Source organism: Oryzias latipes, chromosome 5, assembly GCF_002234675.1.
Source record: "Oryzias latipes chromosome 5, ASM223467v1".
NCBI classification, from domain to species: Eukaryota; Metazoa; Chordata; class Actinopteri; order Beloniformes; family Adrianichthyidae; genus Oryzias; species Oryzias latipes.
In genome coordinates this window covers 14,529,015-14,544,857 of record NC_019863.2, presented here as the reverse complement: position 1 = coordinate 14,544,857, position 15,843 = coordinate 14,529,015, and the positions used below count along the sequence as shown (strand labels likewise).

Here is a 15,843-nt window from a genome sequence, read left to right as displayed (position 1 = left end):
TGCATATTTCACGCTTCTGCATTCAAAACTCTTGCATTCATACGTAGCTATGCAAATTTCTACAACTGTTTGCGGGCTCTATGTACAAAAAGCATGGCCATTTAATGCGTGTTTAAAGTCAAACCAGGTCAAACTTTGACCAACCAAGGGCTCAGATTTGGTAGTGACGTATGGTAGTGTCCCTTTCATTTCACAGAAGTGCTTACATTGAACATTGATTGCGGAGGAGAAGTTAATTAATGCAATTGTGCGCGGTCGGAATAATTAGAAACCAAGTCTTTCATGTATAGGAATAGAGCTGTGAAAGAAAAATCATGGAGCAAGATTCGTGAGGGTTGCACCGCCTTGAAATTTCACACCGAACCTCTTCCAACTGTAGGTAATGGACGTGAGCTAGCAAACAGTAGAAAACTAAAAAGAAGAAGAAGCCCCTCCCTGCTTGTCCAGTGGGAACACCATAATCCTAAAAACTTGTTTTGTAATATGCTTCACATGCCCGGTGTGTCTGTAGCTTTAGGATTATATAACCTCAGTTGCATGTTCTTTCCTGTCAGCGTCAATTGCTGACTGGTAGAAATATCTTTTTAGAAATATCCACAAAAATGTTTCTTCTGTTCCTCATATACATCTTGGACATCTTAATAGTCATAATGTGTCAGGTGTATATTCAGGTGTGCAGATTTAACTGCATCAATAAAATACCCTTTTAGCATATTTTTTACATTAGGTGAAATAAGATTCAACAGAAAACAGAAAATATGGCCTATTTTTCATATTATTCCGAACAGCAATCAAATTCTTGTGTATTTCTGCAGATGAGTCATGTCTGAATCATCTCGATACAGTTCTTTCCTTTAAAAGGTCATGACTGTCCAACATTCATAAGGTGGAAGTTGCTTATGAATAAAGAGTATTAATCCTCTAAAGAGATGCTGTGGTGTCAGATATTTATTGTGCATAAGACATGCTGTATAGAGGCTGGAAGTGTTTGGTTTGCTCCGTTTAACCTACAGGAGTGTCTTAAGTCTCTTGTCACATTTGGTGCTCTCAGGCAGGAAATTAATTAAAAACGGCTAAAAATAAGTTCACAATGTCTTCTGACATTTTTGCTGCTGAATTGAGCCAGAAAAGAGTTGTCAAACTGCCAGCGGAGTGATGAGATGGAAAACAGTCTGAGAAGTGTTAACTGTCAGGGAAAAGGATTCAGACAGTTTCAGAAGGCTGACATGAGAGAGCGTCCGTACGCGCCTGATGAGATGAACTATAAAATGTGCCATTCATCCTTTAGCTAACTTCTGAGCTCACTTTCATGCCCGCGACAGCTTCAGTGATGATCACTGTCTTCTTATGTAAATGTTATAGATATGACTCTTTTAGGAAGATTTACTTTCCCTTGAATCCAATCGTTCTTTGCATAATCCATTTTAAGGTTTCTTTGGTCAAAGTTAGGAAATCACAGATTCTAATGAATGAGGGCACAGTGAAAAAATATTGATAGCTGATAGTACTAATGCATACTTTGATTTGTTTTTTTTTTTGGGAAAACACAATACCTTTCAACAAAAGTTCAAATTCCCCTTAGGTATCAAAATAGTAAAATATCGTTTGGTGTTTTTGACATGTTCTTCTGGCATTTTTCTCTTGATGGAAAACATATAAAAAATATTAAGCTTCAAATTGCATTTCTCAGTATGTCTTTATTCAAATCATTGGGAATCAGGAGCAGATGGAAAAATGCTGCGCAGGCCTCAGGCTTCCTGTTCTGCTCCATTCTGATGCATCCACTTGCAGACAAATACTGTTGAAATAGGTACATCTTGGTTTTTCCTCGTCTGAGTTGGTAACTGGCTCAAAACTGTGTGGATGGATCGCCATTTTTGCTGCACCGCTAATTTTGGGTTGGGGGTGTGACGGGCTGAAAGCTAGCGGGAGAGCATGTAAACAGAAAGCTCTCAGTAATGGGTGAAGGGAAGGGGGTTGGAGCTTCTCTGTCCTTCCCACAACTCAGAGGCGAATTTCAAATGACCCACTGACTCTCCTAGAAAACGACACAGATTTTTGATTTTGACTAAAGTCATAATTAAAAAACCACTAGGAACACTTTTACCATAGATCAAAAGATGATCAGTGAGAGTAAATCATAAAATTATTACAGCTTTTATTGTCATATATTTACCACTGCTGTTTTCTGCACACAATTTTAATACATGTTTTTTTCCTGTTGCCTGCCAAAGCTTATCAAACGGTTAAAGCCATAAAAGGGGATAATAATTTTTGTGGGAAAAAAATAATTGTTTACGTTGCTTATATTGAAGAATTTCACTTTACATTATTACACATAGCATCTGTTTAGCCCATTAACGATTTTATGCAAATTCAGCCGCTGTGGACTGAATGGACGTGTTAAATAATGTGTGCATTTCAGCCTAAAGGTTGTTGTCTGGCCTTTTGAAATTAATACATGTTCTAAAATATGCATTTGCACCAGAGGAAAGATTGTTCTCGTGATATGAATTTCCTGTGGCTGTCTTTGACATTTCACAGGTGGTAAATATTTGCTGTTTTTTTTTCTTACTTAATTGTACTTCCATGTGCTAAAGCTGTTAAGTTACAACAATATTCAAAGTTACCTTGATATTTCTCTAAGGCAGTTTTCTTGTCTCATTGCTGTACTGAAGTTGACTAACTGTTTGTTATGCCATACGATCAAAGGTTTGATTATCAGGTCATCTGCTCTGTATTACAGCTGAGCTGAGAAAATGAGATGTACACCGAAAACATGTGCAGCCTGATTTCTATCACTGACTTGCCATTTAGGCTCATCCATCTCTGCTGTCACTTTGAATAAATGTCTGCAGGTCCAGCCTATCTCACTAAAATAAAAAATTTAGGTTTCAGATGAGGGATGAGAGTGTCTGCTGAATCTATTCGACATGTTGTAAGACCCCAAAGAAGGGACTGATAATTTTCAAATTACTCAGAGTTGCTTCTAAAGGGGGGACGCTGAACAGTTGACCTGTTATGTGGCAAAAAAAGATATAATAACATGAAAAAAACAAAAACTTTTCATATAGTTTAGGTTGTAACATCGTTCTTCTTCAGTTGCACCATATCTTATAGTTTCAGTGGGAAAAAGAAATGAGCTGTCACCTCACTGCTTTTTCTTTTCTGCAATCATAAAATTGGATGACATCTGTCTTGGTTTCTGCAGTCTTGCAGAACCCTTTATTTGAACAGTTCAGTGCTTACATTGGTATCTATATATATATTTTTTCCTTTTCCTCTTTCCAGTCCAGTCAGAAGTATCAGTTTACTTCCGTCATCAGCAGTGTTTGTTCTAAAGTCATATGTGCTGCTGTTTCTGCAAGGTTCATACTCTGCTATGTGGCTAACACACAGCCTGGCGGTTGTCAACTGCTCTGCAGTACTTTAGAACCTGCAGTGAATAGAGTCTAAAAAACATACTTCTCACTTAGTAAAAGATAGTTGGGTGTATTCATAGGTCCTTGTCACTTCTAATATGCTCTCAATGAATCTCAGCCTCTGCAGATTCAGGGACTCAACCCGCTCTACTGGAAAACCAATGCCTACAACCCTATTGTGCTCCTGCATGAAAAAAGATTGTTCTTTCATTCTGCATTACATTTCTAAGTCTTAACAAGTTGCAGACAAGATAGCTCGTTCTGCAATGGCGTTTAATGTGTTTCTCTCTGACATGTGCACACTAAATGTGACTGTGAGAGCGAAAAGAAAAAAAAGGGAGCAAATGGCAATGTTTGCAGAAATCCATTACAGAAATAAAAGCAGAAAAATATAATGTGCTTGTTTATGAAAATTTAATTAAATTTTACTAACAAAAAAATGTACAGATGCAAAACAACACTATTCATGAAATAATCGAAGATATCCATGAGAAAACAGAAAACGTATATCCCCACTTTGAAAAAGATTAGGTGTTAATAATCTGGTCTCACTTTGTGGTAGTGATGTTGTGTTTTAGGATAGGCTCATCTATTCTTCAAATTCCCATGAAATTAGTTTTTCATTTCAAGTGTTTATGATTTTGTCTTGTATCATTGATTCCACAGCAGATAGTCTTCCTGCAAAACAATGATGGTTTTCTTTTTCAGATGTGAGAAGTTTTCTAGTTTACCTTAAACATCGATCTTGCATCTATGACCATGATCTCATTCCAACTTAATTAAACAATTTGTTGACTTTATTTAGAAAAAGACAAAAAAAATATTACGTTTTTAAATGAATGGTACTTTCAGGGGAGTCTGATTAAGAACACGATTGTGTAAAAGAACACACAATACTAAATAAAAAAGTAAGAAAAAAGTAAAATACTGTCGAACATCACACAGATTATCAACTTTCTGGTAAAAAATAAATAAAAATGCATGCCAGTACATGTGTGTTTTGAATAAAAAACCCAACCAAGCTTAAGAAAGCTCTTGCACTTGCAAAGTCAGAAAGTTTTTTTTTAATGACGACAATCTAAAGCCGGCTAAATACATCAATGCAGTTGTTTGGAAAATTAATAACTTTTTAATTTGAAAAACTCAGTGTCTACGGTGAAACATGCTGCTGGTGGTATAATACTGACTAATGTCTGTGAAGATTCTCATTCATCCTGATTTACTCCATTGAAGTAGTGGGTAAAATAAAATAAAAAACAAAAAAACACACATGGTTTCATCTTTTATTATTAAAGACGTTTCATCTCAATTCAGAACTGAGAAAGCTTTTTGAAGAAGAGGTGAAATGTTTCAATAATAAAAGACAAACCAAGTCCAAGACGTAAATACTGATCAATGTAGATAGCGAGAATCTAAAATTGAGACTTTCTGCTCTGATGTGACCAAGAACATTTGTTTTATGAGCAGGACAAACAACATGAACTCACTTCTTTTTCAATTTTCCGTCTGTATGGATGTCTCTCTATGAAATCTGTCATTCTTTTTTGTTTATACAAGAGAAGCCCTGTAAAGTTATACTAAACTTTGAATGTGTATTTTGAAATTCAAGGAAATGCTGCCACTGAAAAACAGCGGTGACAAGCAGCTCAGTTTCCTGTGAGCATCTCCTCCACTCTCCCAGAGCTGCTGGAGATCAAGATTTTCTTCTCTGAACTACTTTATCACTTTCTACACTTTATCAAGTGTGGACCACAAGTGTTTTTGCCTCAGGTCCAAGCAAGAAGCAACATGTGAGGACACATCTGAGGTTCTTTGTTCTGATAAAACACCAGCTTCACCTGCCTGAGTTTAAGCTGCTTCTTATTGTTGTTTTGAAGGCGCTTCAAACAAAAACCTTTAAATTCTTGTGATTTTATAAATATTAAATTACCTTAACCATTTAAAACATTAATTTTAAATTTTTATCTTTATTTTTTTTTATTTAAAACATCATTTAAAATACCAAGAGTGTTTAAGTTAAATACTTGAAACAATGGTAAAGACAAAGACAAGAAATAATAATGAAGTTTAACTTTCAAGAAACAATTATTTTTATGGGCTGATCTGTAAGGATTTATTTATTTTTAATTCATGTTTTCTTCCTCAAATTGTGCTCTGTCTTCACTGTTTTTTCTCTGTCACCATCACACCAGGTTAAAGTTTCCAATCATTAATGCTGTTGCTTTTTCTGTTAACTAATTCTCAGTGTATTTAAATTATTCATTTTTAAACATTGTCAGTTTCACTTGTCTTCACTGCGTTTAATCCTCATGTTTTAGGGATGTTTCATCATATTTTCCTATTGTTTTGCTTAGATTTTCAAATTAAAGAAAGGTCTACATGTCTTTTTCTACAGTATTTTCGTCCTTCAAAAGTCTCCATTTCTTTCACTTACCTACTTTTTTTGGACCAAATTTGATCCAAGCTTTTTAATCTACAACTAAAAGCAATGGGAGTACTTTGTCTGTGTCAGAGACAAACATGCTGGAGTTAATTTGGTTTATATAAAATCTAAGAAAAAATGAGACACGCATTTAATACATTTTTTTGTGGGATTGGAGACACAATATCAGGTGGACAAATACATCAACTAGCCTACTTTTCACTGTTATCACAAGAACAGGCAGAAGGCTAGTTCCAAATGCAGCAGGTTTATTATCTCGGCAAGAATTCCACAAAGCTAAATCAGGGTGATGCAGGCAGGAGTCGATAACAGGCATGGGAGCATCAGAGAAGAGACAAGGGTAGTCAGGATCCAGGTGAGAGTCGGGGCAGGGGGCAGGCGGCAGACTTCTGACAGATCTGTACCTTTTATGCATTCTTTACCAAGGGTAAACAAGGTGAGATGCAGGAAAGTCGCATGGATTTTTCCCTTTTTTATAAACTCCTCCCAAAATATCACTGTGCACTGCACATTAGGCCCATTAATGCTGTAAAAGTAATAAGTGTGCCCTCCTTATACCCCCCTTACGCCCTGGTTGTACACGCTCTGTCCTGCTTGCAGTCTGACTGTTATGAGAAAAATCGTCCTACGGTCATCCCACGGGCGAGTATCACCTCCACACCCTGTTCATGCGGCATTTGCAGCCAGTATTCGCACCTCATTGATGATAGGGTGTGGTGTAAGGGCACTGTATGATAGCATCATCTGTATGTCATAAGTGCTGGTAATTTAGATTATTCTTAAAAATACTTCACAATACATTTACCACACGCCCGACAATGTTGCGCTTCATTTTCATGAGATCCCTTAAGTTGGTCATGTGAATAAAGGGAACTGCCAGACATATCTGCGCATCCCATAAGACTCTGCCACGCCTGTCTACGACCCTCTACGGACCTGGACAACCCAAAAACCTGGCTGCAGCACCCATATGAGTCAACCCCTGCATGTGACTGAGACAAAAGCTCTCAATGAGGTAGCCTTATATGTGACATGTTGGGTTGTTATCACAGTGGCCATAAATCTTGATTTACACAAGTGTAGGCTTTGCGCTGACAATGGAGATGTGGAGACAAATGAAGAGCAATTGTATTACTAGAAAAATAAGAACCTCACAATTTCAGAAATCCTAACAGTGAAAGACCAAAACACAAACTCATATAAAACCCTTTTCTGTGTAAGGCTGTTATTTCATTGGCTTCCGAATGTGGATAACAAAGTGTCACAAGAATTTGTGTCTCCAAAATGTCTGGACACATTTGCATTGGTTGTGTTGTGTGAGACATGTCTTTACTCTTGTCCCATTTAAATTTTTAACATTTTCAAAAAGTTGTCAAAAGTGATCTTTTCTCAAAGTTGGGATAAATTCATTGTGGGTGGTTCAAATCTAATTCAAACTGTTGCTTCTGGCGAGATGATAACTCACAAACAATATCAGCTTAAAAAAAAAGAGAATGACCCATTTTTGAGGGATTATTAACTGCTAAAAGTTTTGAAAACAGGAGGTCATTCAGAAGTTGTTTGGCATTTTGTAAAAAAAGTTTAGTTATGGTTAAATATAAAAAATGTGTACAACTCTCTTAATAATAAAATCAACTTGAACAATTACCCCAACTCAATAATGCCTGTTACTTGTGATCAGATTCTGATGGGCTCCATCAACTGGAAAGACGTGAAAGTGTTGTGGGTATATACTGTTGACCAAACCAGTAAAATCGGAATTGAGATTTTAAAAAACAACAATGATTGTGTTCACATGAGATGCACAATTAGTGAAGAAACCTTGAGTTTTTAAAAGTAACAGATCAAAGTTGTTCATGGTATGGTAGTACTAAGATTAATTTATTAATGCTTGTATAGAGGTTCAAAGGAATTTATGATCACGAGGAGAACCATTTTGCTATAACTGGTAAAATACATGGATTACACCTAACAGAGTGCATTGTTATTGCATTTCAAGTCTCATCCATCCTTCTCACTTCAAAAATCAGAGATGACAGCTGCAAAATCACAAAATAGAGGCTTCGCAAAGGCACAGTGGTTATGTTCATTTTTGATAGTTTTTATTCATAAGAGGGGCCAACACAAATGGCTCTCAGTGGGAGTGTTTGAAGGGATTCTTTTCTATAAAATCTTCTTTGCATCTTTAATACTGTCACATTGGTTTTAGAACAATTCTCCAACCTGCACTGCTGCTGATATGCTCTTACACTGTTTCCCCCCTAAAGCCTCAAAGTAAAAAAAGACTCAGACTGTGAGATGTTCAGTTTTTATAATTTTTGAAATCTATGTTGTTTGTCAACACTGTCAATTTGGACATCTTTTTTTTTCCTTAAAAGATTCCTATGGGGTCAAAAATATTATAAATATAAAGAAGAAAAAACAAAGTAATACAAAATAAAAACTTTGTCAGTTTTATATTTTCTGTGCCAAACTTCTTGTTTTTTTGAGTGTGACTCACTTTGCTTGAATACTGACTGGGCTCAAAAATATGCCGCAGTGCTGCTAAGGCAACTACTGACAAGGTGATGCATTTGTAAGTATGTTGTAAGGAATGTATAAAGGAGAGAAATAATTTAGGCTGCAGAACTGTTCCCTCATTCTTCATTATTCTACAGTTAAAAGGTTAAGTAAAAAGAGCCTTTGAGGAGCTCATGCCAATTCAAATCCCTTTGCCCTTTTCTGTTTTCTTTGTGCACTGTCTCAATTCACCTCTCTTTTTCATCTTTCAGGAATTCACTGTGAAGCTTGTGGACCCGAGCAGGCCTGGGGGCTCTGAAATACACCAAATCCCTGCCCTGGGGAAGAGAGTAGATTAAAAACTTCTGATTGAGGTGGAGAGGAAGAAGACTCAAAGAGTGGGAGTGTGAGACAGAGAGAAAAAAAAGCTTATCTTTCACCTTTGTTCTTCGTAATGCCCCAAGTAAAGGATCTCTGCAGGCAGGACTGCGAATAACCAAAGACACAGAGGCCGCTGCCCACCCCAGTGGTCAGATGATGGAGTGAGAGATGAGAACAGGATTGCATCCTGTGAAAGGGCGAGGCTCTCATTATTCCACATTAATTGAATGCCGAAGAGAGAGGAGACATGAGAGGAAACCCTTTCAGTGCCAACTGCTACAAGGCGCATTGCAATTAGCCCGCCAGCCATCGCTGAATCGTACCCCTTTTTGCTGTTTCGAATTTGTTTGTGTGGATGTGCATTTGGACCATGATCGCGTTTCAGCCCCCGGCGTGTAGAGCTCACCGGACCGGCTGTCAAAGAAATAGCCAGATTCTCATACTGCTGCTGCTGCTTCTACTTCATGGCCCCCTCAAGGCCACTCAGGCTGCCAGACCCAAAGGGCCTGGACAAACACATCTGAACTCCATCCGCATTGACGGAGATATCTCCCTGGGTGGACTTTTCCCAGTCCATGCCAGAGGCCACGACGGCAAGCCTTGTGGGGAGTTGAAGAAGGAGAAGGGGATACACAGACTGGAGGCCATGCTTTTTGCCCTTGACCGCATCAATAATGACAACAATCTGCTGCCCAACATCACACTGGGAGCACGGATCCTGGACACCTGTTCAAGGGACACTCATGCCTTGGAGCAGTCGCTCACCTTCGTGCAGGCTCTGATTGAGAAGGATGGGACAGATGTCAAATGTCTCGGCGGGGGGGCACCTATCATCACCAAACCTGAGAGGGTAGTGGGCGTGATTGGAGCCTCTTCCAGCTCTGTTTCTATAATGGTGGCCAACATTCTACGCCTCTTTAAGGTAAGAAAACAGCACAAGTTTGGGTAATGTGTATATGATTTGAGTTGATGCTAAATTGTGCGTATGAACCGCAAATATTTGATTGACTAATAATTCCTGAGAAGTTGTGGAAAATAATAGTGTTCAGACACACAAAGGACACTCCCCCTAATTTTCAGAGAAGAGGTCCGGTTTCAAATCTCATCAATCCGACTGTTTCCCTGGTGGAGTTGGTTGCTAAGCAATAAGAGGCAGTGCTTGCCACAATACAGGAGTGATTAATAGGATTCTTGATTTCATTTTTTTCTCCTTTAACCTTATACACTATCAGCTTGTGCTTACATCTATTTGCACATTGGAAAAATATGCACCATGGACATTTGATATGTTATTTCACAAACATATCCTCTTGCTGTTGAGAAATAGGAAATTACTTACATTATATGTCTGCAGTATGGGAAATAACATTGAAAAAGTAAAAACTTTTTGGGGGGACAAATAGTTTTCACATTATTTTCCTCAGTGCTACATCTCGCTTAAACACAGTCGTGTCTGAAAAGTGAGAGTGCTCACAACATCTATAAAACTCTGTGCTACTGTTTTAGCAGTGGGAAGGCCATTTTAATATTTCAAATGTGCACTTCTTACCTTTCTAAAAGTACTGATGTGAGAGGCTGCAACTGGCAGAATGCAAGAGTCCTGCAGATGAATTAATACCTGTCTTAGAATCAAAAGCACACCTGATAAATGCTGGCTTGTAACAATAAATGACAGCATTCCTGTGTCTACAAATAGAATGGAACCCCTAGTGACAACATCACCATTTTTTTTAAAAAATGTTGCTCTTTGTAATGCTAGTGAGCAGAATTAGTAATGTACTGTTGTTCATGTATATAAAGCATTTTAGCTAAAAATGTCAATAGATGAATTAATAACGAAATAAACAGTTGGAAGGATTTGTCCCAATTAGATGAGTCATTTTAGAAATTATTTTGCAGATTACACAGGCTAAGAACAAAACTGGACCAAAGTGTTTCAAAAACATCTCATAGCTTCAACAGCTGCCTGTTTGGGTGGGGAGGATGCTCATTGGTGTAGTGCTCAGTGCCATTGGCTCACAGTGATAAAGCCCTGGTCATTTCTTTTTTGGAGCTTGCATGTATTCCCCGTGAATGCATAGGTTTTCTCCAGGCTGTGTGGCTTCCTCCACAGTCCAAGAACCTGCTTCAAAGGTTGATTGGTCATTCTAAATTGATGATTTTAAATTGTCCATTAAATTGCCCATTAAGAGGGAATGTGTGTGGTTCTCCGGCTCTGTTTAGTCCTGCAATGACCGTCCAGGGTGCAACGTTGCTTAAAGGTAGTTGAGACAGGCTCCACCAACCCTGTGACCCTGACCAGGAACAAGTGGGTTGAGAAAGTGGATAGATGGGTTGCCTAAAGCCAGCATTGACCAGAATGAAAAAATGAAAAATTACAAAAATAAAAAAAAATCTGCTGGTCTTCTTATTATCATATAGGGGATTAGGGTTACACCAATTCTATATGTTCTAACTTTTCCTGCTAGATTAAAAAAAAAAAAAAAACAATTGCTGAAAAGGGTTCACGCTCTAAATCATGGGTTAATTTGAAAATAAACAATGTTCCTTGATTTTAAGCAGACCAGAGCTCTTTTTTTTGGTCAGGATAATTGTTCAGATGAGGATTTACATGTATCTTTTACAAAACAGAGCAAATTATACAAGGACACAAACTCTAATGTGGATCAAACAATGCAATGAAAATTCACTGTCAGAGACCAATAAATAAACATTTTGGTTGAAAATCATTTGGTGCCTCCACAAAGGTTTTTACATAGTATCAACCTGTTTCCCAGGGACAGTGGAGAATTTCTCATTGCACAACTGCTTAGTTTGTTCCACGCCAGAACATCCATCCCGCTGAATCCCGCTGAATCCCTTTTGGGGTCATGGTGTTGCTGGAGCCTATCCCAGCTACTGTTGGGCGAAGACGGTGTACACCCTGGACAGTTGGCCAGTCTGTTGCAGGGCCACACACTCACAGACATTCACACTTAGGGAGAATTTATAATTAACCCATGACGTATCTTTTTAAACAGTGGGACAACAGACAGATTGCCTGGAAGAAACCCATGCATACATTAGGGGAACATGCAAACTTGTAAGTGCTAACCACTACGCCACCTTGAAGCCTTTCTTCAAGTCAACTGATCAAATATGAAAAATTAATTTGAAAGATACGTTTCCATAGTTTTTGCCAAGTACTGCTCAAATCAAATGTCATTAAATAACTTTACACTGTCAAAATATTTATATAATTTAATTTTCTTATATAATAGTCACCTTCTTTTGAAAATAAAGAGAAACAGAAACTTCCAAAGCAGCTTGCACAGATGTTTTTTGTTTTGTTTTTGTTTGTTTGTTTTTGTATGAATAGAGTGGCATTTTCCTAAACACAATCTGTGAACAGTTAGCAACAGTTTTTGGATTTCCATCCATGTGTTGTCACTGTGATTTCAACAAAGCTGCTGCAAGTAGAGGCCAGAGAGACATGTGTGCCTGTAGGGAAAGTAAACAAAGACTTGCAGATAGACACACATGTGCATCTACACGCTTGCAAACATGTGTGTTGCTTCAAGTGGATCATAACTGAGAGGTCAAAAAAGCTTCTTTATAAAATTATGCAAAAGCTTAATCTCTATACTTAAATGTACAAATAAAGACATTTATAAAGCAATACAAAAAATGTCGTAAAAATCACAGCAACATACAGTCCAATGAGTTGATTTTGGCCCTGTTATAGATATTACCAAAATAAAAATGAGACTTCTTTAAAAAAAAAGTGTTTATATTTACTTTTGTCAGTTTAGTCCTCTACACAAACAGCCTACAGTTTGTATTATTTGATAAGTGCAGTGATTCCAGACTCTTAAATCCTCTTGGGATACATCCTCCTCGTTGTGGCCTTAGGCTTATACAGTGAACACAGTCTGACACAATATACACATTAAGAACGCGCTAGTTTCTTTTTCCTGTATATTTTTTCAAGTGGGGTTCCATTTGTTACTTACTATTTATTGTATGTTGCGTCACTATATACTGAAGACATTAATAAAACATGACGACCTGTGACATGTGACTTTTCTTTAATTATCTTCTAAAAGAAAAAAATGCTTTTATGTGTGGAATCAAGCTCTCTTGATTCCACCTTAAACAGACAAACCTGACAAATCCACTGTCATTATTGTGATATTGTTTTTCATTTATAAATAAATGGAAGCATGTTATCATGTCATATTATATTTTATTCAGTTTTTAATTCTGCTATTAATCATTAACATATATTTTAGCATTTTTAGCTTCAGGCCTTGAGTGCTTAGATTTATAGAGGTATATTAAGCAACTCCAGCTTGTAAATGTGTTAAAGTGAACACCAAGATCACTTCTGAGGCCCATGAATGAAAATCTGATGTTCTGGGAAATAACCATTCAATTTCAGTTCAACTCAATAGCAGTCAATATGAACCTTTTCCAAAAAAGAGCGTGAGTAGGCTGCATGATTACATAGATTAAAAAGTAAACCTTTATTAGAGAGTGGTAAGTGGTGATTTTGTTGGAGTTTTGAGTTATGGTCTTCCGTGGATCTACAGGTCAACCAAATGCAAGCTGGTATTTGTATCTGATAAGATTTTGATTTCACAGCCTTCTCATAACTTCTTCTGTGCGAGCAGGACGTTTTTGAATGCCCCTTCTAACGTGAGGAGGCAACACAGCAGTTCAAAATGTCGGCTTTTAATGGAAGGGCTGTATATACACAAGAACTAAGTCAGCATACTGATGAAGGCGAGCAGGCAGCTAGACATCCATGTGAGTTGCATGCACTGGTACAGCCAACAATGTAGACAAATGGCAGCACCACAACAAATGCACACTTTGCTTATAAAACTGTCAAAACTGATAAAAACCTAAAGCTATCACGCTTTTTTGCACGCAAACTTTCTTAAGTCAGCAAAGGGACCCACCCTAGAGTAGTTAGCAGGTTTACAGTAAAGTGGTTGCTCAGCACAGTTGCAAACAGATGTGGTTCAGAGTAACTTGATTAAATTTTTACTGCAGCCTTACGTAATCCTAACACTTTGACCTGGAGCTGCAGCTAAGGAATAATTCTGAGCTGAGTGGGAGCTGCTTTGACAAGCATCTTGGGAAAAGAGAATTCATGATCATAGACAAGCCATGTCAGATTTGTGCATTGTTCATTTGCCTTGTAGATGCGCTCATAAAGTTGACACACTTCACCTACAATGCAGATTACACTTTTTGTCTTGCTCAGCCGGAGGTTCTGAAAGGGATTTCCTTTTCGAATCAGCCATAGCTAAAACTAGTGGAGTGAAGAGAAAATGCTTTTTTTCAATGCATTTCTTTGGTTCTCTTCTGTGGTGCACATAATTAGCATGGCAGTGACCCAAGTTAAAGAAGCTCAATGTGTTCTAGGCTTTATTGCTAACTGGAAAGCTCCTTGTTTTAACTTTAAAGTTCACAGCTGTACTGGACAAAGCTTCTAATATTGGCAAGGTTGTGCTGTAAAGAGCTCGATAAGGAGCACAAAAAATTAGAGGATATAGAAAAATATACAAGAAAACACATGCTTTCAGTCTCCCATTTAATATGTTAAGACAAAACCAAAAATATGTATCTTAATTTTAAATGGTGAAATTTTTCCTGATGAAACCTTTGGTTTCTAAAGTATTATCAGTTTAAAAAAAAAAGTGTTTTTGATGCGCATTATTTTTAACAAACTTTGCATGTGGTCTGTACTGGTTTTATTTAGCACACCTCATTTGGAGTTTTTTTTTTAATAATTCAAAATCAAATGGTTTTCATGCATACAACCTTTTACAAAAATAAAGCTAGCATTACTCAGTGCTCTGAATGAACATGATTAGTTATGAATCATTAATTAGAAACTATTTGAGGTGACTGTCTAAACCAGGGGTCGGCAAGGCTTACCACTCAAAAAAGCCATTTTGGTCAGTTTCCCACAGAAAATAAAACACAGGGAGCCGCAACCCCCTTTGGAAAACCCAGTGTTTCCAGTGAATGGCATAATTTCACTATTTTCTAAAATGCCTGATGAGATGTTAAGAGAGAGATGTTTTTCTGTATCCTCTGTCATTTAATACGTTCCGATGAGAACTATTTTCTGAGAGACCACAAAACTAGTAAATATGTTGAAAGTAACTGGCAGTTAATCCGCTTCTCCAATAGATTTTTCTCAACAAACAACTTTTTTTCTCATCTGGATCAGGATGTTTTTGTGCAAAAGCTGCGTGTTTATTCTAGAATGTCTTGCCACATTTGAGACTTTGTTGTTTGCTATTTCGTCATTACATATAATTCATACTGGTAAAGTCATTGAAAGCAAACAAATCTGCCCAGGTTCTTCAGGAACTTCTCCATTGTTGGTCGGGTCTGAACATTGTTGGGATTACACGCCAGGGGAGTTGTGGTGGTGACGCAGGTCGATAATCACATTGAACTTTACTTAGAAATGTCTACATTTAGATTTTTTTTTAAACCCAATACTTTGTTCATTAGTTTTTTGTTTTATTTTTTAAAATTATTTTTATGAACCTTTCCTGTTTACTGTTTTCGGACTGGGGGAGCCGCTCCAGAGACGAGCAGCTCGCCTGGTTCTGACCTGCTAACAAAAATAAAGGTGGTCAACAAAGGACCTGGAGAGGCTCTGCATGATGACGCTTTTATCCGCTTTTCATTGAACATTATTCAACATGTACTGTCTTTTTAGACATCCCATAACCGACTCTGGTCTATGTTCACAGCCGCAGACACGCCCCCTCCGCACGTTCACGCTGCTCTCTCCCGACAGTGTTAAAGGCACCACAACAATCTTAGAACAGTAGAACAACAGTTATTTCACAAAACCCCAGAGAGCCTGCGGCACAGGAATGAAAGAGCTGCAGGTTTCCGACCCCTGGTCTGAACCTTATTCATCTTCGCATTATGGTTGAGCTTTTGCACATGAATGCATTTCTAAACTAGAACATTACATAATAAACCACTTTGATGAAAAATACTTCAGATAAACACAAGTTAAATGTAAATATTACATATTTTGTGTTTTGAGAAGTAATTCAATGATCTAATGCAGTGGTCCCC

The 15,843-nt window shown here is 37.6% G+C and overlaps 1 protein-coding gene across 1 annotated transcript in view; it reads left to right on the top strand.

The window, feature by feature from the left end:
• Positions 1–15,843, top strand: part of LOC101157686 (metabotropic glutamate receptor 4) — a 191,439-nt gene that overhangs the window by 25,970 nt on the left and 149,626 nt on the right. Inside the window, exon 2 of the mRNA XM_004068826.4 lies at positions 8,637–9,667. Coding sequence (XP_004068874.1) covers positions 9,101–9,667 — 567 coding nt within the window. The 5' untranslated portion in view covers positions 8,637–9,100. The remainder of the gene's footprint in view (positions 1–8,636; positions 9,668–15,843) is intronic.